The sequence below is a fragment of the Durio zibethinus genome, chromosome 19 (genome assembly GCF_047325235.1).
Source record: "Durio zibethinus cultivar Kanyao isolate XHJ-2024 chromosome 19, ASM4732523v1, whole genome shotgun sequence".
Taxonomy (NCBI): domain Eukaryota; kingdom Viridiplantae; phylum Streptophyta; class Magnoliopsida; order Malvales; family Malvaceae; genus Durio; species Durio zibethinus.
In genome coordinates, this window is record NC_143180.1 from 24,481,961 (window position 1) to 24,505,285 (window position 23,325).

Genomic DNA, 23,325 nt, shown 5'->3' on the forward strand with positions numbered 1-23,325 from the left:
CAACGCCAATGCTACTCAAATTTATTTAAATAGATGGTGAAATTGATTCAAATGAGATTAAAAATAGTAATCAAAGTTACTGTAATTATGATTGAAAAATAAAATAATTATTGTAATTAAAATTAAAAAATATTCATAAAAAATTTATATTAAATAAATTTTACTAAAATTAATATTTAAATTTAATTAATAATAAGATAAATTTAATTGCATTACACTAAAAATTTCATAGAATCCAAACCCAAACTCACTTGCTAGCTCATGGTCTAAGTTTTCTCTAATGGCTTTGAAGCCTTTTTATAAATTTATTGTTTTCTATTATCTTCTTGTACCGGCTTCATAAATTTACTATCTTCTTCTTTTAGTCATCTCATTATGATTTGTTGGATGCTTCTACTTCCTATAAATTTGTGTACTTAAATTAAATAATATTTACTTTAGGTTTAGTTAATTGTTTTGCTCTTTGCTTTTATAAAGATAATTTTATATTAAATTAATAAATGATGGTTTCTCTTTGGACAAATACTTCTAAATTTAGTGCTTCCAAAACTACCAAGACAACAAATTTTATAAAGATGCATGGGCTCTCTTTGACATATGGGTGCCAATTTACTTTAACCACACAAAACAGAAGAAGTTTCCTAATCAATTAAGTATCAAAGAAATAACATATATATATATAGGTTAAAAAATGAGCAAATATTTATAAAATTAAAAAAATTTAAAGATTCGTGTATTTATATAATATAAAATATTAAAATTTATATATTTATATTATATTTTACACGAAAATTATATCTCATAATTTATTTAAATATAAAAATGTAAAATGTATTTTTTTATTTTATTAAATTTATATATAATTATTATTAAAATTTTAAATTATATTATTTTTATATTTTTTATTTATATTATAATTATATTATATTATATTATTATGTCATATTTTTTATTATAAGCTCTAGAATTGAGGGAGAGGGATAGGGACCCTTATTTCTCTTTTCAGTTTAATGGAATTTAAGGAAAGGCTTAAAAGCAAAAGTTGAGTACCCCTCAAGTCCTCTACCAGCACTGCTTCTGCAGTCTGCAGTCTGCTTCCCTCTCCAGCAGCTGCTCACACCTTACCCTTTAATTTCACGCCACCTACTTGCTTTTATTGCTTTTCGCTTTTCTGTTTCTCTTTTTCCCACCATCCCTTTCATTTTTGTTTTTCCATATCCACCATTGATGTCCTTTTGTTTTCTTTCAATTCTCCTATGTCATATTTTCTGGACTCATTTCATTTAACAGAAACAGATTATAAAAAATCAAAATTTTCATTAATTTGGATTGGATTGGATGTGATAATCATAACGGTGACTATAGTTATAAAGAGTCATTTTATTTAGTTTGAAAAAATCTATAACACACTTTTTTTCATTTTTTGTCAGTGATTAAAGAAGTTTTCACGAATCCCATCATCCCCCTTTCTCTTATAAGGGTTTTGCCTAAAGATGATAATAGGTTGGATAAGTGTAGGTTTTTGCTCGTCATGAATTCGATTTGATTTTATACACATAATACCTTAATTTGAATTGATGATTTTTTTATACTTAAACTCGATTTTAATTAGATATTGAATAAAATTATATCTGATTTGATTTAATTTAAAATTAATAAAATATTATTTTTTAAAATATAAAATATTATTTTTAATATAAATATAAAATTAAATATATATAAATATAAAATTAAATAAATAATTAAAATATATATATTATGACAGATTTATCTAAAACTTGATTCTGATTTTATTTTATTATTATCAGATCTAATCCAAAATTTGATTTTCAAAAAAAAAAAAAATTAAGTCTAAAAGGTTGAGTTGGATTGAAATATGTCATCCCTAATTTTGACTATCCTATAACCAAAAATGAAAAATCTCATAGCACACCCACAAAGATCAGATCAAATGATAAAGAAATTAGTTATCTTTCTTATTAATCAAATTATTAATTCAAGAATTTTCCCTCTTAACCTAGTGGTTAAGAGGTCAGTTGAAAATCATGTAAGGCGTGAGTTCTACCTCGTCATCCCCCTTCTCCCATTATAAGGGCAACAAAAAAAAAATTTATTAATTCAAGGTTCAATCTTTGTGAAGAAGACTGTAAAATAAAATTCTGAATGTATGATTGTAATAACGAACAAAGGTCAATTATTGTCTTAACTTCTTAATTGAATTAACATGTTAATACATTATTTTCAATTTTTGTTGTGATAAATGCAAATAAATTTTAATTGAGGGATAGTTAATGCATGTTGGGGACCTCTTATGAAATTAAATCTTTTTCCTTGTTTAGAGAATGAGAAATGATTGTATAATCACTTATTTTGGAAAGTATAGGTTTTTCATTTAAATCATGTTATCTAATTAGATTTTTAAAAAAATAATGTCACATAGTTAGATTTAAAAAAAATAAATTATTTATTATCAAAATCATTAATGAGTGTGTTAAAATAAATATCTATCATTTAATTATCACGTATAATTTTAATAATAAATAATAATATTTTTCATAAATATGATTATGTAATATAATTTAAATGAAAATAACATATATGAATGTAAAGTAATTATTTAATACAATATTTTTCATTTATTATTACAATTTAGAAATATGGACTATTTAGTGCAATTTATTACATTCTTAGGAGAAAATTTTGAAGATATTTTTGGACTAAAATTAGAAGTTCTATTTGTTTTTTTTTTTTTTTTTTTCATAAAGTGGCATATGGACCTAGCTATTCCCATAATTATTACTAGCACAACATTTGTTGCTTGCATGAAATTAGAATAATGCTTGCACCATGATGTTTTTATTCTATTTCATGCAACAAATGTGCCCGAAAAAGGTATCGGATTTTATGCACAAAGACTAATATTTTGGAAAAACATAAATACAAATATATATAGAAGGAAAGAGATTAATTTACATCGGTGTAAAATTAAAAATTTTTATATTTTATTTAATCATTAATTTCAATAAATCTAATGAATGAGAGATTAAAGTATCAAATAAATTAGTTTAAACATGACAAAATGATCTATTTAAGTAATCAATTGATTTTTAATTAATTTTAAATCAAACTAAAAAAGTCATTTATAACTTAAAATGTTTATTTAAAAAGTACCAACTTAACGTTCAAAAATACAATTATATAATTATTTAATTTGAAAATAAAAAATAAAAAATATTTTTTAGCTGATGATATACATACATTAATTATTGGATTAATTCCGCATTACATTAATCTATAAGTTACCAAAAAATTAATAAAATATTAATTTTATAATATAAAATTATTTAATATTATTTTTAAATATAATATAAAATTAAATAAATAATAAAAAATAATATATATCAAATTGAATCGAGATGAATCCGTATAAAACTCAATCTCAATTGATTTTTTTAGAAAGTATCCAAATTTTTTTTAAAATAAAAATTATCAATCCTATAAAATTAGAATGGACAAAACTTGATGGATACAAATCGGACTGCTACCCCTAATAAAGACAATGCGTGTTGGATAGATGAGTGCCTTGCAATTGTGGTATTTATTATTACCGATGAAAGTAATTGATTTATTTTGAATGAAATATTGAGTTTATTTTAAAAAAAATATTGGTACTTTCCCTCTAAAAATTCTTTCAATTAAGGCTTAGGGCAACTTTGTTTTGGTCGGTTGGAAATGGCAAATCCGTAATTACTCGTGAAATGTTGGGTCCATTCCAGAACTACATTTCCTCGTTACAAAACCAATCTCCCAACATGTTCCGCCTCAAAAGCATAACTGACAACGACTACTGTCTGCCACGTAGGATTCCATCGACCTCTTCAAATTCTCCACGTGTTCTCATCTCGCTACATTAAATTGCCCCCACCAACCGCGGGCCCCACCACCCCCACTTTCCCGTTATTTAATTAAAAAAACTAAAAAGAAAAAACTTTCTTTTTTATTAATTACAACCAAAGCCATTCCACTTCTGTTCTTCACTACTTTCTCTCCCTTACAGAAAAACTGAACAAAGCGAAAACCTTTCTCACTCTTTCTTTCTTTCTCTCTATCCTCGGGTTTTCCGGCGACAATCACCGAAATCCTCCGGCGGTGGACCTCTCTTAGCAATGGGTTTTGCTTCAAATTTTGAAAATTGAAAGAGACCAAAATTTCTCTCTACTTTTCACTTAATAGTTCTCAGACTTACCCTTCAAAAACTTCATTCTCTTGTTTTTTAGCTTCAAAATTCTTAGCTTCTTGAAGTGTATCTCTGAGTCCTCTTTTTTTTTTTTTTTTTCCCACTATTTTACTTTTCCTAAAGAATCTCTTTGGTTTAAGCCGCATTTTTGGCTTCTCAAGTTTCCTTCTTTGCGACTGTCAAGCTTTTGTTCTGTGAAGGTAAGTAAAAATGGAGTTTTTGAAATGCTGAAGAGGAGGAAGATGAAGATGAAAAGTCTGTTAACTTTACTTTTATTTTGGCTGGTTCTTTTAGTTGTTGCTTCTTTTCCGGTGAGATCTTTAAGCCCATCTTTAAACGATGATGTTTTGGGGCTAATAGTTTTCAAAGCAGACATTCAAGATCCAAGCCAAAAGCTTTCGTCTTGGAATGAAGATGATGAAACTCCTTGTAACTGGATTGGTGTCAAATGTAACCCAAGGTTGAACCGGGTTACTGAGCTCAACCTTGATGGGTTCTCTCTTTCGGGTCGGATCGGCCGTGGCCTTTTGCAGCTGGAGTTCTTAAGGAAGCTTTCTTTGGCGAAGAACAATCTCAGTGGCAGTATAAGCCCCAACTTGGCAAAGCTCGAAACTCTGAGAATCATTGACTTGAGTGAGAATTCTCTTTCAGGTTTTATTCCTGATGATTTTTTTAAACAATGTGGCTCTTTGAGGTCCATTTCTTTAGCTAATAACCTGTTTTCGGGTAAGATTCCTGGGAGTTTAGGCTCTTGTGCGACTCTTGCTGATATTAACTTGTCCTGGAATCAATTTTCAGGGTCATTGCCTGGTGGGATTTGGGGTTTGAGTGGTTTAAGGTCATTGGATTTGTCTGGTAACTTCTTGGAAGGAGAGATTCCAAGAGGGGTTGAGGCTTTGAATAATTTAAGATCCATTAATTTGAGTAAGAATAAGTTCTCTGGGCAAGTTCCTGATGGGATTGGGAGTTGTTTGCTGTTGAGATTGATTGATCTTAGCTTGAATTCACTTTCTGGGTCAGTTCCGCAGACAATGCAGAAGCTTAGCTTGTGTAGTTATCTGAACTTGAGTATGAATTCATTTGCTGGTGAGGTTCCTGAATGGATAGGAGAAATGAAAAGTCTTGAGACTTTGGATTTCTCTGTGAATAAATTTTCTGGTCAGGTTCCTGATTCTTTAGGAAACCTTAAGTTCTTGAAGGTGCTAAATTTCTCTGCTAATGGTTTAACTGGAAGCTTGCCAGCATCTATGGAAAACAATGTGAATCTTTTGGCGTTGAATTTTAGCCAGAATTCGATGACTGGTGATCTTCCTGGATGGATTTTCACATCGGGTTTAAATCTAGTGTCTCTTTCAGAGACTCAGCTTGGTGCAAATGTGAATAATCCCATTTCAACTTCAGCAGGAACCATCCTTCAAAAAATTCAAGTCTTGGATTTATCTCACAATTCGTTTTCTGGGGCAATAACATATGATATTGGAGTTTTAAGCAGCTTGCAGTTCTTGAATCTGTCAAGGAACTCTCTCATTGGGCCTGTTCCAGGGACTCTTGGAGAATTAAAGGCTTTGAATGTTCTTGATTTAAGTCAAAACCATCTTAATGGAAGCATTCCTGTGGAAGTTGGAGGAGCTTACTCCTTAAAGGATCTGAGGCTCAATGCAAATTTCCTAGAGGGAAAAATTCCCATGTCAATTGAGAACTGCACTTTGCTAACAACTCTGTAAGTTTCTCCTTCCCTTGAGTATGATTTGTGCTTTTTAACTTCTCTTTTAGTTTTAGGTGGGCTGCCTTCTTTTATCTACATTTAGTTAGCTTAATTTGTGGTTTATCTAATGCTTGGAGCATGTTATTATAGTCAAATAGTTCCTTGATATCTTGATATATAATCATCAAATTTACCTGCAAGGCTAAGATAAGCTTTTGGTGGTTGAAATTTGATGTATTTGCTCAAAGGTTGTATGAGTTCCGGAATATGTTTCATTAACATAATTACTTTAAAATTGAAACCTCCATTGTTCTCTGGATTTCTGTTGCATTGGTATTATGTTGATGTTTGATTTGGAAAACATGTTGAAAGCTTTTGCTGAGATGATAATGTGCAGATACATTTTCTAAATGACACATCCATACAAAAATTTTGTTGCTGGATGTTATCTGCAGGCTCTTTTTTCCTTTTGGAGTGTTCATATTTGTGATTGCAGAGTTTGACTCTACTTAAGAACCAGATAAGTTTGAATTCCTTGAGATCAGGGCTTCAGAAACATATTTACCTCAAAATCTAGAAACAAGAAAATTTCTAAGTTTCTTGTCATGATGCTTCATTATTCAATATTCAGGCGTCAATTTTACTTACAAACTTTATGCTGCTGAAAGCAGGTAGTACATCAACTAACTGTCTTTTTTGTTTTCTTTTGTTGTTGAATTGTGTAGGATCATATCTCAAAACAACCTGAGTGGCCCAATACCTACTGAAATTGGAAAACTGACCAACCTACAAAATGTGGACTTGTCTTTTAACAATCTTGGAGGAACCCTACCCAAGCAGTTGGCCAATCTTCCCCACCTCTTATCCTTCAACATTTCCCACAACAATTTACAAGGAGAACTGCCGGCTGGTGGATTCTTTAACACCATATCACCTACGGCTGTCTCTGGAAACCCCTCACTTTGTGGCTCTGCAGTTAACAGATCTTGCCCTGAAGTTCTTCCTAAACCCATTGTCCTAAACCCTAACTCATCTTCTGATTCCATTTCTGGTGAATTACCTACAAATGTTGTTCATAAAAGGATAATTCTCAGTATCTCTGCCCTCATTGCTATTGGTGCAGCTGCTGTCATTGTTGTTGGAGTCATTGCCATCACTGTCCTTAATCTCCGTGTCAGGTCATCAACCTCCCGGCCTGCAGCAGCCATCACTTTATCTGCTGGGGATGACTTTAGCCATTCCCCTACTACAGATGCCAATTCCGGCAAACTTGTCATGTTTTCTGGTGAGCCGGACTTTAGCACAGGAGCACATGCTCTGCTCAACAAGGACTGTGAGCTTGGGCGTGGTGGGTTTGGAGCAGTGTACCGAACAGTTCTGCAAGATGGGCGCTCAGTGGCAATCAAGAAGCTCACTGTCTCAAGTCTTGTCAAGTCACAAGAAGAATTTGAAAGGGAAGTTAAGAAACTAGGGAAAATAAGGCATCCTAATCTTGTTGCACTTGAGGGCTATTACTGGACTCCATCACTGCAACTTCTCATTTCTGAATTTGTGTCTGGTGGAAGTCTGTACAAACATCTCCATGAAAGATCTGGTGGAAATTATCTTTCTTGGAGTGACAGGTTCAGTATCATTCTAGGGACAGCAAAAAGCTTGGCTCACTTGCACCAATCAAACATTATTCACTACAATATAAAGTCAAGCAATGTCCTCATTGATGGCTCAGGCGAACCTAAAGTGGGAGATTTTGGCCTAGCAAGGTTGTTGCCTATGCTAGACCGCTATGTTTTAAGCAGCAAAATTCAGAGTGCACTTGGCTACATGGCACCTGAGTTTGCCTGCCGAACAGTGAAAATAACTGAGAAATGTGATGTGTATGGATTTGGCGTTTTGGTTTTGGAAGTGGTTACAGGGAAGAGGCCTGTTGAGTACATGGAAGATGATGTGGTGGTGCTATGTGACATGGTCCGAGGAGCTTTGGAAGAAGGCAGGGTGGAAGAATGTGTCGATGGTAGGCTGCAAGGAAAATTCCCGGCTGAGGAGGCAATTCCAGTGATGAAACTAGGCTTAATCTGCACGTCACAAGTACCATCAAATCGGCCAGATATGGGAGAGGTAGTTAATATATTGGAATTGATCAGATGCCCCTCAGAAGGCCAAGAGGATTTGGGATGAGTTTAACTAATACTTTTAAGAAATTAAAAGATTTATAAGGGGTTGTCCGGCGAAGAAGAATCCGGTATGTTCATTTAATCAACGAGAAGAAATATTTGTTTGTTGGAATCTTTTATTCCCTTCTGTTGTATTGTTTCTTCACTTTATGACTTTCCAGTTTACCTCTGTGATTTCTTCAGTATGTTATAGTTAAGTTACCGGATTCCTTTTCACCGGGTTCCATTATGGAACCCCTTTGGATATTGTTTCCCAGTTACTAATCTGCAGTCTTTTGCAATTTTTTGTTCATTGGCATTGTTTCCTTTCTTATAATCATCTATAATAGCAGCATTAGGTTCTCTGATATAATGTGTTATGTCCAATTATTTTGAGACAGGTGTGACAAATGTGTTTGAAAACCATGTAGCCGAAATTTCATCCTATATTCACCGGAACATGGTCAAGGGCAAATCTGGGTTTTCATGACTGGATAAAAAATGGTTGTTCCACAAACCAAAGTCATGTGGTTTCAATGATAGCAAAGGTGAAAGTCATTAAAATACAAAATTTTACAAGTCAAAAGTGTCTTAAGAGATTTAAGACTATCAAAGATTCTTAGCACCCACTCTGAGGCCAATTTGTCTATAGTGCTGAACAGAATAATGAAGAACAGATAGCAAACACTGGAAAAAGTGAAAAGTAGCATTAAAGAAGTAAAAGAGTTAGTGATGCCTTTATTAAAGCATTTTTGTAGTTTACCATCACACATGGTTTCTTGTTATGAGAAACAAGATCATAGTACTTTGGGGCAGAGAAACTAGTCGCTTCTTCTAGGAGTTGGAGGGGTGGGGAGTAAAAGAATATAAATGTCCATAACCATGTGCTTAGTTACAAAGCAATGAGTTGTGTCCCTAGGTGCCTAGGGCAGTCAGCCAAAAGTTCAATACTTGAAAAATGTTGTTGGGCCCAAGAGAGCCTAACTGATTGGAATTGTCAAAATCAACTGAGCACATGGGGCTCTCATATCTTAATATAATCTCAAATTTCAGTTAAAGATAGTGGAATATGTTTTTTTTTTTTAATTTAAAATAGATAAATTTTTTTAATTTTTTAAATCAAAATAAAATATATTAAAATAGTTGACTACAAATCATATATTTAAAATAATTTCAATAAATGATAATTAACAATATTCAAATCTAAAATAATTTTAATAAATGATAATTGATAGAATTTGAATTCAAAATTTTTTTATAAAAATAAAATGAATTTTAATCAATTAAATTAATTAATTATTTTTTAATTATTTGAAAGCTCTCAATCGTAGTATTTGTTACCCATGTCTTTACAATATTAATAATCTTCATTTCTTCACCCACCATGTTATCATTGATTGATCAAACTTTGTTTGCTTTCCAAATTGAATCAAATTTTTTTTTTTTCCTTTTGAAAACTCATGAAGACATCATCAGTGGGGGGTTTGTTTATTAGGAAATGAATATCCATCCTTACTTCTTTGCTTTATTAAGGGGCAAAATGATAGCAGACTCAACTTTTTCCAAGCACATAGCAGTGGAAGTTTTTGAGTTAATGATGTTGGGTTGGTGTGTGGAGGGACAGTGCATATTATTAATGCTATGTTCAATTCAGCCTTGCCCTTGCATTTCCTTTCTTTTTAGTCTCCAGGATGAAATATTGAAGTTTGGGCAAAGTTGGAACAAAGGCCTAAAGTAAATCGATCAATTTGAAATGTGATATAATAATATCATATGAAAATAATATGATTCATAATTTTAAAAAAATTATAAATAATTTTAATAAAATTAAAATTTTATATTTTATATTTTTATATTAATATAAATTATAATATATAATTTTTATATAAAATATTATATAAATATAATATTTTACACGATACGACGACACTAATTATTACTCGACCGAACTAACCTAAAGCATTAGACTGAGTTTTAAAGACCAAATTTGGTAGACCTTGAAGCTGGTTCAATTGGGTGACTTGCCTCATGCCTTCTTCTAAATTTTCTGTTCTTTCACAGTATTTCAAGATGGCATAAATACTAAAATGGATCACGTGTTATATATATATATATATATATATTGTCAAATTGATAATTAAAGAAATAAAATTTTTATTTTAATATTAAAATTTTTATTTTGTCAAGAACTTAGATAATCTATTTTAATATAATAGTGTTAAAAAAGAGAAAAGTAAGTGAATAAAAAACTCCTTTCCTTGATTTTTTTTAGATTTTAAAAAAAGTTTACCTTCAATTATATTTTTAGATTATATAGACAAAGTTATTTACATTGAAAACGTAATAATTTTATATACTGCTTTTATTTAATTTTAAAAATTTATTAAAGACAACTTTTTAAGACAAAAATATAATTTTGATTGAAAATATGAAAAAAATTTATTTTTTAAAATTTAATAAAAAACAATGTTTTTAAGATAAAAATATCATTTTTGGTTGAAAATATGAAAAAAATTATTTTTTAGAAATTTTTAATTTAAAAAAAGATGATGCTTGTAAATTTAAAAATATAATCTTTGCTAAAAATATGAAAAAAGTTTATATTATGATAATATTTTATTATTACATATAAAATTTATTATTACATATATTATTTGTCCAATAAAATTTAAAATAATTTTACTTAAATAATTTAATAAAAATATTAAATAAACAATTTATATTTAAATAAATAAATTTTTATATAAATTATTTATTTATTCACAGGTTATTCATATATTACATATTATAAATATCATATATTTTTCACGTATCATTAAATAAAATATATTAAAAAAATTTATTAAATAATTTTATATTTCTATAATCAAATATAAAAATATTATGTTTATTAAAATTAATAAAATTTAAAAATCACACATTTTTTTTTAAATATTACTTTCTCTCTTGAAATTTAAAAGTCAACGAAACGCTCCTGATCAATTTTAAAATTTAAAAGAAATCTCTTCTGCATTTCCAATTTAGTAGGGTTTAGGTCTTGAAAGGGTTTTGACCTCGAGGAGATTAACAAAGCACAATACTTCAAGACAAAACTATCTGGTAAGCATTTCTACATCAACTAAATCCTAATATTTTCCCCTAATAATTGCAATGCTTCATCGTTTAAATCGTAAATTTTGCCCTAGAAATCTCTACTTCACTCTCAAACTAAACCCTAACTCTAGCACTAGCTCTTCGAGAAACCGGAATTCTAGCCGGAGTGCACTCAATAAGTGCTCCGATAGCTTTAGTTTCTTCTACTCATCAATGGGTATCAATCAAATTTCCCCCTTTTCTTCTGTTTCTAAAACCCCCAATTTTGTTAGAAACCCTAGTTTTATCAGAACTTACTGTTCTGGTGAGTGGACTGAGGATATAGAGTACTTAGATGAATCGGGGAGTGTTGTATACTCTGGTAAAGGTGTTCGGTCTGTTGAGCCGGGGGTTGATGATCATGTTATGGTGGGTGGGTTAAAGAAGCCATTTTTGAATGCCTCAGCAGTTGCTAAGATTGTTGAGGTTGTTAAGAGGTGGAAATGGGGACCAGAATTAGAGACCCAATTGGATAAACTACAGTTTATGCCTAATATGACTCATGTGACTCAAGCCATGAAAGTTGTCAAAGATAGTGATGAATCATTGAGTTTGTTTAGATGGGCTAAGAGACGATCTTGGTATGTTCCGAGTGATGAGTGTTATGGCATATTGTTTGATGGATTAAATCAAAGGAGAGATTTTGATGCGATTCAGTCATTGTTTGAGGAGATGGTTCAAGAGTCTAGTGATAAGGGGGTTTCTTTGTTTAATGCACATAATTGGGTGATTCAGTATTTGGCTAAAGCTGAGAAATTGGAGGTGTCATTTTGTTGTTTCAAGAAGGCTCAGGATTATGGTTGTGTAATAGATACACAAACATACAATGCTCTTATGATGTTATTTTTGAATAAAAGTTTGCCTTACAAGGCATTTGAGATATACGAGAGCATGCAAGCGGCAGGATGTTTCTTGGACGGATCCACCTATGAGTTGATGATACCTAGCTTGGCGAAATCAGGCCGTCTTGATGCAGCATTTAAGCTCTTTCAAGAGATGAAAGAAAGGAAGTTTCAACCAAGCTTTAATATCTTTGCATCACTTGTTGATTCAATGGGGAAAGCTGGAAGACTGGACACATCAATGAAAGTCTACATGGAAATGCAGGGCTCTGGGCTTCGGCCATCTGCTACTATGTTTGTTTCTTTGATTGAGTCATATACAAAGGCTGGGAAGCTAGATACTGCTCTTAAGCTTTGGGATGAAATGAAGAAGGCTGGTTTTAGACCAAATTTTGGTTTATATACAATGATCATTGAGTCTCATGCGAAATCAGGAAAGCTTGATCATGCAACAGCCCTTTTTAAAGACATGGAGAAAACTGGATTTCTACCAACACCATCCACCTACTCATGTCTCTTGGAAATGCATGCAGCCTCTGGACAGGTAGATTCTGCAATGAAGCTTTATAACTCAATGATTAATGCAGGTTTGAGGCCTGGATTGAGCACGTATACTGCTCTTTTAACACTCTTGGCTAATAAGAAACTCGTGGATGTTGCAGCAAAGATATTACTTGAAATGAAGTCAATGGGATATTCTGTTGATGTGAGTGCTAGTGATCTTCTAATGGTTTATGTTAAAGATGGTTCCATTGAGCTTGCCTTGAGGTGGTTAAGGTTCATGGGGTCATCAGGGATTAGAACAAATAATTTCATAGTTAGGCAGTTGTTTGAATCATGCATGAAGAGTGGTTTATACGAGTCAGCAAAGCCTCTCCTTGAAACCTATGTGAATTCTGCTGCAAAGGTGGATCTAGTTCTTTACACATCAATTCTTGCCTACCTGGTTCGATGCCACGAAGAGCTCAATGAAAGACTTTTGATGGCGATCCTTGGTGCTACAAAACACAAAGCTCATGCTTTTATGTGTGGACTCTTTACTGGCCCAGAACAGAGAAAACAACCAGTCTTATCATTTGTCAGGGAATTTTTTCAAGGTATTGATTATGAGTTGGAAGAGGGGGCTGCAAGGTACTTTGTCAATGTTCTCCTCAATTACCTTGTTCTCATGGGGCAGATAAACAGGGCTCGCTGTGTTTGGAAAGTTGCTTATGAGAATAAGCTTTTCCCAAAGGCAATCGTTTTTGATCAAAATGTTGCTTGGTCTCTTGATGTTAGAAACTTGTCAGTGGGAGCAGCTCTTATAGCTGTGGTGCACACTCTCCACAGATTTAGGAAGCGAATGTTGTATTATGGAGTTATTCCTAGGCGCATCAAATTGGTTACAGGACCTACTTTGAAGATTGTGGTTGCACAGATGCTGAGCTCTGTAGAATCCCCATTTGAAGTTAGTAAGGTCGTTTTAAGGGCCCCTGGCGACACTGTGATGGCGTGGTTCAAAAAGCCAATTGTTCAACAGTTCCTCTTGAATGAGATTCCATCAAGAGCTGACATCCTCATGCACAAGCTGAATATACTTTTTCCCAGTTCTGCACCTGAAATTAGATCATTGTCCCCACCTAAACCACTCATTGCAGGGAAGGCAATCTAGCCAGCCATGTATGGTATTTCGTTGGCACTGCCTGGACACTACTTAACTGTGAAATGCAATTGCAACCTAGTTTATAAATTAAGTTTGACATGTTGTGTAAAGAGGATTAAGATTAAGATGTTTATGGTCTGTGGTTTTCACTTGATATCCTCATTAATACATGAGGTTTTCTTTTATTTTCTTTTATTTTCCTACTTTTTTTTTATAGACCCCAATTCTTGTTCATGAACTTTCCATCAAAAGCTGCATCCTCTAATGTGATAAGAGTGTGAAACTTGTTGACAACAGACATCTTGAAGTTTGCATCTTTGGGCTATGGGAGCTCGTTTGCTGTTGAACAACAGAACAAGTAAAACAAATCTGCCTGACGGTAACCATCATTGGCGTTACTTTATATATAATTTTCGTTCTACAACACTTACTTTTTTAATTTGCGAGGCAATGGAAGAAACTATTATCTCATAACTCTCATCCTAGTCATCCCAAGTATTTTCCCGATCATCTCTCTTGGGAGGCCTGGAAGTAAGGCCCTTAGCTGTCTTTGACTTTATCTCATCCCAGTTGCCATCCCAATCTTGTTCCCAACCTTCAGCTGTTTCCACATTGTGAGGTGAAGGTGAATCAGGTTGCCCCATTTCCAGCTCCTGATATGGGATTCCATCACCCTGCCGTCCTCTTTTACCATGCTTGTAGCACGCCCAAGTACTCCAGACGATCAGACCTGTTAGAAACAGTAGGTAGGCTCCATTGATGGGGGTTATTTGTGTGGCAAAAGGGAAATAATTGAAGATGCTGCCACCTAATGCTGGTGATCCTATGCGAATTACACACTCCAAATTTCCAGCATCTAATTGTATGACTGAATTTCCACCAAGATTTGCTGAGATATTAACCTGAAACAAACAACCAGCACTATGACTGACTGAAACAAAGGTTCAAACCAAAAGCCAATGACACAATGGTTATGTTTTAAACTTGCTTTTGCATCTAAATCATTCATTCCATTAAAATCAAACCTCTTTAATTTGGTGTCCTGGTATTGGAATCTTCTGGATGATATGCTTAGCATATGAGATAGTCACATTTAGGAGTCTCTCACCATCATTCTTGACAAATAATAATTCCTTTGAAGCTACACAAAAATAGAAAAATTGCTTTAGCATTTCCACAATGAAACTTAAATATACTGAAAACTGATTCTTCAAAAATTTCCCATCACATCATTAAATTGAAGAAAATATTCTCACTAAGCAATCCATTGCCAAATTAAAGAGTGATGATTTCTATATGTCATTGCTAGGGCTGACAAGTTCAAGAGTTGGTGCCAACTTTTGTAAAATTCATTATTGTTTTTCAGTTGTTAGCATTGGTGGAGCTAAAGATTGAACCTGATTTTTTTTTTATATAAAGTAGATTGTAATTTGAGAATAAAAAAATCATAAAAATAAAAATAAAAATATTAAATTTGCTGATTTTTTTAAGTGAACTAACTGAATTAAATAAAAAATTTTATATATTACTAATAAATCACATGAGTTATAGCTAAAAATTCATTATTTCCATTTAATTGTTTCCAATCCCCAATACCCAATTTTGAAAATAACAAAATTTTTCTAAGAAAGCATAGCAATCCTCGAGAAAATCAAAGCTTCCAACTTTTTGGAGAACAATAGTTATGGTTTTACCTTAAATATAGAACTGTTATGTTAAAAATTGATATTATTGCATTATAGCGTACCAATTGACGAAGGATCAATGCATGCCATTAAGCTTTCGTTACGGCAACTCGCTGACTGAAACCAACATCCCTCTTCACCAGGCCCAGGCGCCGGTGACGGTGACGGAGAAGACTAAAAGCCGCAAAAAAATTAATTATTTTCGAAATAATAAAAATAAAATAAAGCAAACATAATTACAAAATACCATGGGAGGTCCACCATCCACAGTTCGAGCGACAGATTCATGGAAGAGTAAAAGAAAAGAAAAGAAGAAAAAAGAGATCGAAACAAATTTTTTTGAATCCATTTTTTTTCTTCGATCTTTTGTAAGCCCTAAACCTCTCGCCTTTGATATTAATAACAATAATTATAATAATATTAAGTCTCCAATTACAAGAATTTCCATTTTGTTCCTTTTTTCTTAGTCAAGCCAAAGCTCTGACTTCGTCTTCTTCGTCCATGTTTCTTTGAAATCTCCATCGGCTTTTCCGTTGACTTTTGTCTTTTGCAGATTCATTTCTTTTCCGACGTGGCAGAACCTTAGAAATGTTTTTACTAAATTCCTTCTTCCACCCCTGAATTGAGGTTCTGGATATTTATACGACATCGTTTCATAGGAATCAAAAATATATTTAAAATCATAATATTTAATTTGATTCGATTTAATTTTTTTATTTAATCAAATTTAAATATTAAATATATATATTAAGTTTGGATGAGACTTTAAATTAAAATATAAAAAAATAAAAAAAATAAAAAAATTAAATTATATATTTTTATTAATTTAAATATATTTTAAATTTTTATAAAATAAAAATAATTACTATATATAAATTTATTTAAATATATTAAAATTTTTATTAAAATAATATATAAAAAATAAAAAAATTTTAAAATTAATAAATCGAATCGAATTAAAATTTTAAATTTTTTTTAAAAAATTAATTTAAATTTAAATTTAAATCAAAATTTAAAAATTTAAAATACTAAATATTATTTAAAAATTTTGAATTAAATCCGATTTATGAGCCTTCGTCACCCTTGAAAGAGACATAATCAGACCAAGCCAATGAATTTCAAAATGACACCGTTTTAAATTGAAAAGATTTAGAAAATGTTAAGAGGTTTGTAATTGATTATCAATTTTAATTTTTCATGAATTTGATATTGGTTTTGAGATAAGGCACAAAATTACCATGGTAGTTATGCTAGTGATTCAAATTTACATTAATTATTAAATTTTTGTAATTTTATTCATTATATTTATAATTTTAAAATAAAATTTTCATTATATTTTAATTTTTAAAATATATTTAATAAATTTTTTTTTGTTTTTAGTTAAAAAATAATTTAAAACTATGCCACAAAACAATCATTAAGTTAAAATCTTTCTTTTTATCATAATAATTTTAATTTAAAAATAATGTGAAATGTCGAGTTAGTTTTTTAGATTTTTTTAATTATAAACAGTTGCTAATGAAATTTTCTGTGTATTTCTCAATGGTTACTTTTTAATTAAATTTGTTTTAAAACTAAAAATAAAAGTGATAAATTTGATCTAAAATTAAAATTATAATTGATAAAATCATAATAATTGAAAGATTAGGGATAAATTTCAAATGATAAATTTATATTATATCTTTTTTGTTTATTAAAATGTATGATGAAGTGACGTCGTTTTGTTCTGATTGGATTCTGCTCTCCCTTCTCCTTCCCCCAAAATGTGAAATGTGAAGAAACATCTAAAACCCTGCTGCTCCGCTCTTTGGGAAGTCCCTTAATTCGATTCTTCAAATTACCTATTTTATCCCTAAAAAGATGCGAAATTTCCCTTAATTACCATGTCCTCCGAGGAAATCACCCTGCACAACGGGCTCAACGTCTTCCAAGACGACCCAATACGGGCCTTTAATTGTGGACCCGCCGCTACGGCCCGACCCGGACAAAAAACCCGAGAAACGGGGTTCATTGACGAAAAGATGTTCTCCTTCCCTCCCTCGCAACCCCCCGAATTTCGCTCCTCCAATATCTACTCCGTCGCCACCTCCACAGACCGCCGAGACCGGTCCAATCATAACCATCGGAATTGGGGGAGCAGCGCCTGAGCTGGCTCCACCAACAGTGGCGACGATGAATCTGACGTAGACGATGTGGACGACGAGGAAGACGAGGACGATGATGACGACGACGGAGGAGATGGTGACGAAAATAACAATAACCACAATAATGATATAAATATAAATAACCACAATAATAAAAATAATAGTGGAAATGAGAATGTAAATAATGCAGCAAGTGGAAATTCTGTTATTTCTGTTATTCTGTTATTTTTAATTTGTTTCTGTCTTTTAGAAAGTTTCTTCATTTGTATATAAAAAAGGGAAATTTTTGTTTATTTATTTATTTTTACAATTATTGTTGGAAAGTGGGAGGGAGCTGCAGAGAATTGGTGGTGAAGGAAGGAGGGAGTGGTGTAGGGCAAGGGGTGAGCGAGAGGAATAGTTGTCAGAACGCGGTGACGATTGCGGATCCAGATGGGGATATTTATTACACACAGTATTTGCAAGGCGGAGGAGGGTCTGGTGGTAATGGGCAGAAGGATATCGTGGTGGAGAATGGTGGTGGTGGTGGTGAATGTGGGTTTAGTGGGAGGGAAGATGTTTCGTTTTTGAGTGAGTCCGGTGAGTCCTTGCGTGCCATTTTATCCGACCCTGTCAAGTAAGTAATTTTAATTTTGACGGAATAATCAGTGCTTCTGTTTGATTTCTATTATCTGATGTTGAATTTGATGATATTTTCAGTAGGGTAGTGATATTCTATTTGGTTAATGATGATTTGGTTTTATGTATTCATTTGTAATGTTAACTGCTAGTTCATATAGATGTGTATTTTACGAGTTCCTGGATAGTGAGCTTTAGCTGAGATTATGAGGTGCTGGAAAGTTTATATTAGCAGTATAAGTTACTGCAGCAAGTTATGTCTGCTATGCTGCAAGGCTAGGAAGCAAGTATGACTGTGGAGGAACGTGCTTTCTTTTATCTGAGATCATTTGGATATATTTTTAACTGGTCCATTGATGTTTAGTCACTACTTATCAAGGAATTGTTCTACTTATAGAAAGAAAGAAAAAAGGAAAGTTGGAGTGATGTTTCTACCATTTGTTTGCTTTACTTTTTTAAAAATTCAGGGGAGCATCTTATTGATGATGCGATGATATTACCTTGTGGACATTCCTTTGGTGCTGCTGGAATACAGCATGTTCTTAGAATGGTGAGTCCTTGATGCAACCTATTTCTCATTTTCCGTCATTAGTATGATGCTTAGTTCTCGATGAAATTTGTGCTATGCTTTCAAAAATGATGTTTGATTACCTAAGGGATGGTTTGAACCACAAATGATGGGCTTAACTCTAACATAGGCACTTTATTACTGATATGAATGCCCATTGTGCCCCATTTCCGAGTGATTAAGCACTCACGATTGTTAGAGTACCAATTTTATTGCCATGATTTCTTTTACATATCAGATGAGGACGTAAACTTTTTATCTTTCTCTTGAATCAACATTAATGCAACAAAGAATATCACGAGAGAAAAACAGAAGGAAACTAAAGTAGTGAAGAAAGAGAAAAAAAGTTAGAGACGGCAATCTACAATACATCTGTAACCAATGTGAAAAAATAGTGAAAGAGATGCAAATTTCCCTTTACTTGAATAAAAAGGCATATGAACATATAAGTTATGTATATAAGCACAATAGTTCAATAGGAGCTAGAGCTGTGTTAATGTATGCTCAATTCCAGTTCTATTCAATTATCAGATAAGCTAATTAATTGACATATTTAACAACAAACAAAGAAGCACCGTAATTTGTAAGTAGCCAGAGCCATACTATGCTCAAACAATTACATTTGATTATCAGATTTAATTAACATAAACAAGTTTTTGACACCTAAAATGTTTGTCCTCTTCTCTTCTTTCAGAAACATTAATTTTAATTTTGGAAAAGATACAAAAATTCGTTCTAATTGTGAGGCCATGGAACCAACCATTAGGCCTTGGTATCAAGCACCTAACTTTCTCATCATTTTCAGGGCAATGCCTTTCCCTGAGAGAATTTTAGAACACTGAACCTTCTTTCTCTATATGGGTCATGGCAGGGTAAGTAGGCGAAAGTAGCATGGCAAAAGCTTAAGTTTTTTGTGGGTTCTTGAGGGAGAGGGAGTTTGTGGAGTGGTTCAAAGTTAGTAAGAGGTGAAAAGTGGTTGTGGGTAGTGAAATTTAGTTGTGAACAGTGAGGTAAGTTATAGTCTTGCTGCTGAGGGAGGGTGACATTGGAATGGTTGCTGTAAGAGCCAAGTAGGTAACAAAGTGAGCAGAAGATGGTTATTAGGAGCCTCAGTAATGGTCTTTTGAAAGGATTTGTAGATGGAGCAAGTGGTTGTTGCTGCTGCTTCTGTGGCCCCTCTTATGTGGACTCTCCATAATGATTGTATTCCAGAGAAATTTTTGTTGGAAGTTAGGAATGATGGTAATTAACTGCTTAAAAGTTGCTTAATTTATTGATTGGCAAATATTGCAAATATGGGTTGTGGCATGTGGCATTAGAAGAATTAGTTAGGCTTAAGGATTTTGGCTACAAGCCATCTAGATCGACTTGTTGTGCATTGATTCATGTGTTTTTGCTATAGCGACTTCTTGTGCATTGATTCAAGTGTTTTTGCCAGCTGATAGATTAGACATGATTTATAAGGTGCCTTTGCATATAATTTTCATTGAATCACTGTTGAATGAGATTTTTTTTTTTTTATTGTTAGCATTTATCTTGTTTTTCTGGATCATATGATTAGCTCTTGGGTTGAAACTGCTTGGTCAGTCTACTCCAGCCATTTGTTAACAATGGTTATAACAATATATTAATTGTGATATTATGAATGCATTATCAGAAAATTTGCTACACTTGTTCACAGTCAGTTTTAGAGGAGTCGATGGCTCCAAATCTTTATAAGTAATATTCTTTTGTTTCAAAGGAAAATCTTACCTTCTTTAGTTTTTGAATCTCAGTTACAGTTTTGTGATCTATTATTGTAATTTTCACAATTTTCCAGCAAGGATGATATGCATACACCAGTATCCTATTGGTGTTGGGCACCCCATCTTTGTGTCCTACACCCTATTTCCCAGGTTGTCTGTTTGTATGCGTATTTTTCTCGGATGTTTATGTTTATCCCGTTCTCTCACGTCTTACATGAAAAGTTTTGTCAACAAAACCTGGGATTCTTGGATGTGCAGTAATTATCTACATAGATGTGGATGGAATTTGATATAATTCAGAGGAAGGAGCAAACACATGATGAAAATTGCAGAGTTGCAGTTGGCAAGGCTATTAAACATTTTAATAATGCAGAAAGTATCCATAGCCTGTGCTATATATACATTGTTTCTATTCTATGGACATTTTTATTTATTTCCTTTTTGTTGATGTTCATGAGCAGCTCTCTGAGCTGCAGTGCAGGCATTTCATAGGGAAGTAGAGTTACAGTCCCACCGATCTCCTAAAAGGAGGAGAAAGAGATTTGACCAGGTTTCTCTTTTTTCACACCTCCTTTTGGTGTTACCAGCTTTGTAAAGAACTATCTTTCAAAACTCTCTTGCAGAATTCTGTTTATCTTTTTCAGTGCTTCATGCATTTTAATTACCTTGCATCATAATTGGCAACATGCCGTTGCTGTTGCCACTTCTGTTGTATCATTCCTTACTCTTTCTTTTAATTGTCTGTTCCAAGTAGGATAAAAGTAGCTATGGTGACTCAAATATCATGGATCCTCCAAGGGGTAGAGGTGTCCAGTTTCCATTTGCTGTTACAGACCAGGTTATCATAAAGGTATATCTACTGAAATCCTTTTTTATTTTTGTTCTTGTAACGCCTGTTTTAGATAGTCGAATTTGGTAACTGGAGATAGATTGATACAGGGGAACAAGAGGACGCCACAGCGTTTTGTCGGACGTGAGGCTGTTGTAACTACACAATGCTTGAATGGATGGTTAGTTTCAACCTTCTTTCCTCTTCCATCAAGAATGAACTGCATGAGCTTGTTATCAATATAGGATTCTACATTTATGTCATATACTAATTGAAATGCGGGGGTCTCTCTTTCTCACTTTCTCACTTTCTCTTAGTGGTTTTAAAATGTTCAGTCAACTCATTTTCCTTTACCAAGATAAAATTCTATGTAGATGCTAGTGTGTCAATTTACATGTGATCATCTATTGGTTGGCAAAATAGAGTTTACATGACATTGGCCTGAACTTCTGTAACAGTCTTAGTTGGGAGTATACATTATATAGAGCTTGATAGGAGTTATCTTGTTTTTGGGACTTGAGATTGTATTACGTACTTGGGTTGCTCGTAATAGGATATAGTGGACAGCTTCGCACGGGATGTTTTCTTCTGTTTGTATTTTATATCAGCCTGGGTCTATCAAATTATTTTGTTAAGGCAACATAAAACCAATCCTTCTTGCTTATTACATTATTCATTTGCAGGTATGTGGTGAAGATGTTGGACAATGCAGAGAGTGTTAAATTGCAGTATCGCTCACTTGCCAAAGTTCTAGACAATACATCCTCGAAGCCAATGTCAAGCAAGATGGGACCAAATTGGTTGTAGACCTGCATTTCACAAAATGGGCAAGTGATGCTTTGTGGCCATCCTGCCATGGTTCCACATTTAATAATCTAACTTAAAAATATTTCTTTGTACCATTATTATAGTGTTTCATGAAACCAAACCAAGATTGTGGTACAAAGCCTTGTAAATTACAGAAAGCCTTCTCTCCCATTGTAGCTTGGGTACATGCAAGAGTTGAACATACGTAATCATTTTTGTTCCATACATATATATATATGTATATGTTGCAATGTAATTTAATTTCTTAATTGTGGAAAGCAATGTTAAGTGCACTGTGCAAAATTTATGCTTATGATTTTCACTTAATGAGTTACAAAATGATAAAGTGGATGCTTACGAAAATTTCGCATTTGTGCTATGGACCTGTGATCTTGGTTCCGATGATCAGGTACAATTCCCGACATTTTCAAGCATTAAAAAAAATTTGCACTTGTTTCATCGGTACTGCAAGATCACATAAGACCCAAACTGCAAGATAGGGAAATCTTTAAGGAGTTGATCTTATCTAAAAACTTTGAAATCCCATCTGTCTACGCATGAATTCGCTTCATTTGTTTCATCAGTCAAACTGTCTGTTAATGTCACAAATTGGCTTTCACTAAAGAACGAAGGAAGACCAGGAGAGAAAATAGAATTGAGAGAAGGAAGAGAGAGTAGCAGAAAAGAGAAAAGTCTGTATTTCATTCGTAATGATGACTGGTACATAGCGTTTCCTATATATATCGCATCACTTGCTTCAATTTTGTAAACCAGAATTGTAAAATGCTGAAAAAATATATTAACAGCTGTTACAACAGAATACTCTGACGGCACAGCACAGACACAAATGGCTTAATAATTAGCTACCATGTAAGCTTCAACCATTGCACGCCATTCTCATGTGCATCTTCATAGCCAGCTTCCCTCTCAGCTGCTGGCTCCACTGTAGCTCCAAATTCAGCTTCTTGTTCGTTTCCTCATGATCAGTTCCTGATTTATCGGGTTCTTTTCCCGGCTAAAGCTCAGCTTCCATTACTGGTTCAATACCACTTCCAGGACTTGCATCAGCTCCCATTGTTGTCCTGCACTCAGTCCTGGTTCCTTCAACTTCATATCTCTACCCTTGCTGACGTAAGGATTCATCACATAAGGATTCCAGTTTAAGGGCATCTATCTTGCAGTGCCTTTCTGCCATGGTCGGGTTCTCCAATTATCTGTCAG

General features: G+C 33.0%; 3 protein-coding genes and 1 pseudogene across 4 annotated transcripts; 3 read left to right on the forward strand and 1 right to left on the reverse strand.

The window, feature by feature from the left end:
* The first annotated feature begins 4,029 nt into the window (after positions 1 to 4,029).
* Positions 4,030 to 8,405, forward strand: LOC111310027 (putative LRR receptor-like serine/threonine-protein kinase IRK). The gene is made up of 2 exons (XM_022909113.2): positions 4,030 to 5,957; positions 6,668 to 8,405. Exons 1-2 carry the CDS (start codon positions 4,462 to 4,464, stop codon positions 8,115 to 8,117), a joined length of 2,946 nt encoding a protein of 981 aa, XP_022764848.2. The 5' UTR covers positions 4,030 to 4,461; the 3' UTR covers positions 8,118 to 8,405.
* Positions 8,406 to 11,059: 2,654 nt separating this feature from the next.
* EMB2217 (Pentatricopeptide repeat (PPR) superfamily protein) lies at positions 11,060 to 13,942 on the forward strand. Its single transcript, XM_022909114.2, has one exon. The coding sequence runs from the start codon at positions 11,243 to 11,245 to the stop codon at positions 13,715 to 13,717; it is 2,475 nt and encodes an 824-aa protein (XP_022764849.1). The 5' UTR covers positions 11,060 to 11,242; the 3' UTR covers positions 13,718 to 13,942.
* A 125-nt stretch (positions 13,943 to 14,067) lies between these two features.
* Positions 14,068 to 15,887, reverse strand: LOC111310029 (uncharacterized). Its single transcript, XM_022909115.2, has 4 exons — positions 15,641 to 15,887; positions 15,456 to 15,567; positions 14,734 to 14,849; positions 14,068 to 14,610 (listed from the first exon to the last, which is right to left on the reverse strand). The coding sequence occupies exons 1-4, from the start codon at positions 15,740 to 15,742 to the stop codon at positions 14,191 to 14,193; spliced, it is 750 nt and encodes a 249-aa protein (XP_022764850.1). The 5' UTR covers positions 15,743 to 15,887; the 3' UTR covers positions 14,068 to 14,190.
* A 1,226-nt stretch (positions 15,888 to 17,113) lies between these two features.
* LOC111310030 (U-box domain-containing protein 62-like) lies at positions 17,114 to 22,417 on the forward strand (annotated as a pseudogene). Its single transcript, XR_016330489.1, has 8 exons — positions 17,114 to 17,750; positions 17,816 to 18,157; positions 18,628 to 18,705; positions 20,381 to 20,438; positions 20,930 to 21,018; positions 21,223 to 21,318; positions 21,408 to 21,478; positions 21,981 to 22,417. The product of XR_016330489.1 is annotated as a U-box domain-containing protein 62-like (transcript).
* Positions 22,418 to 23,325: the final 908 nt, after the last annotated feature.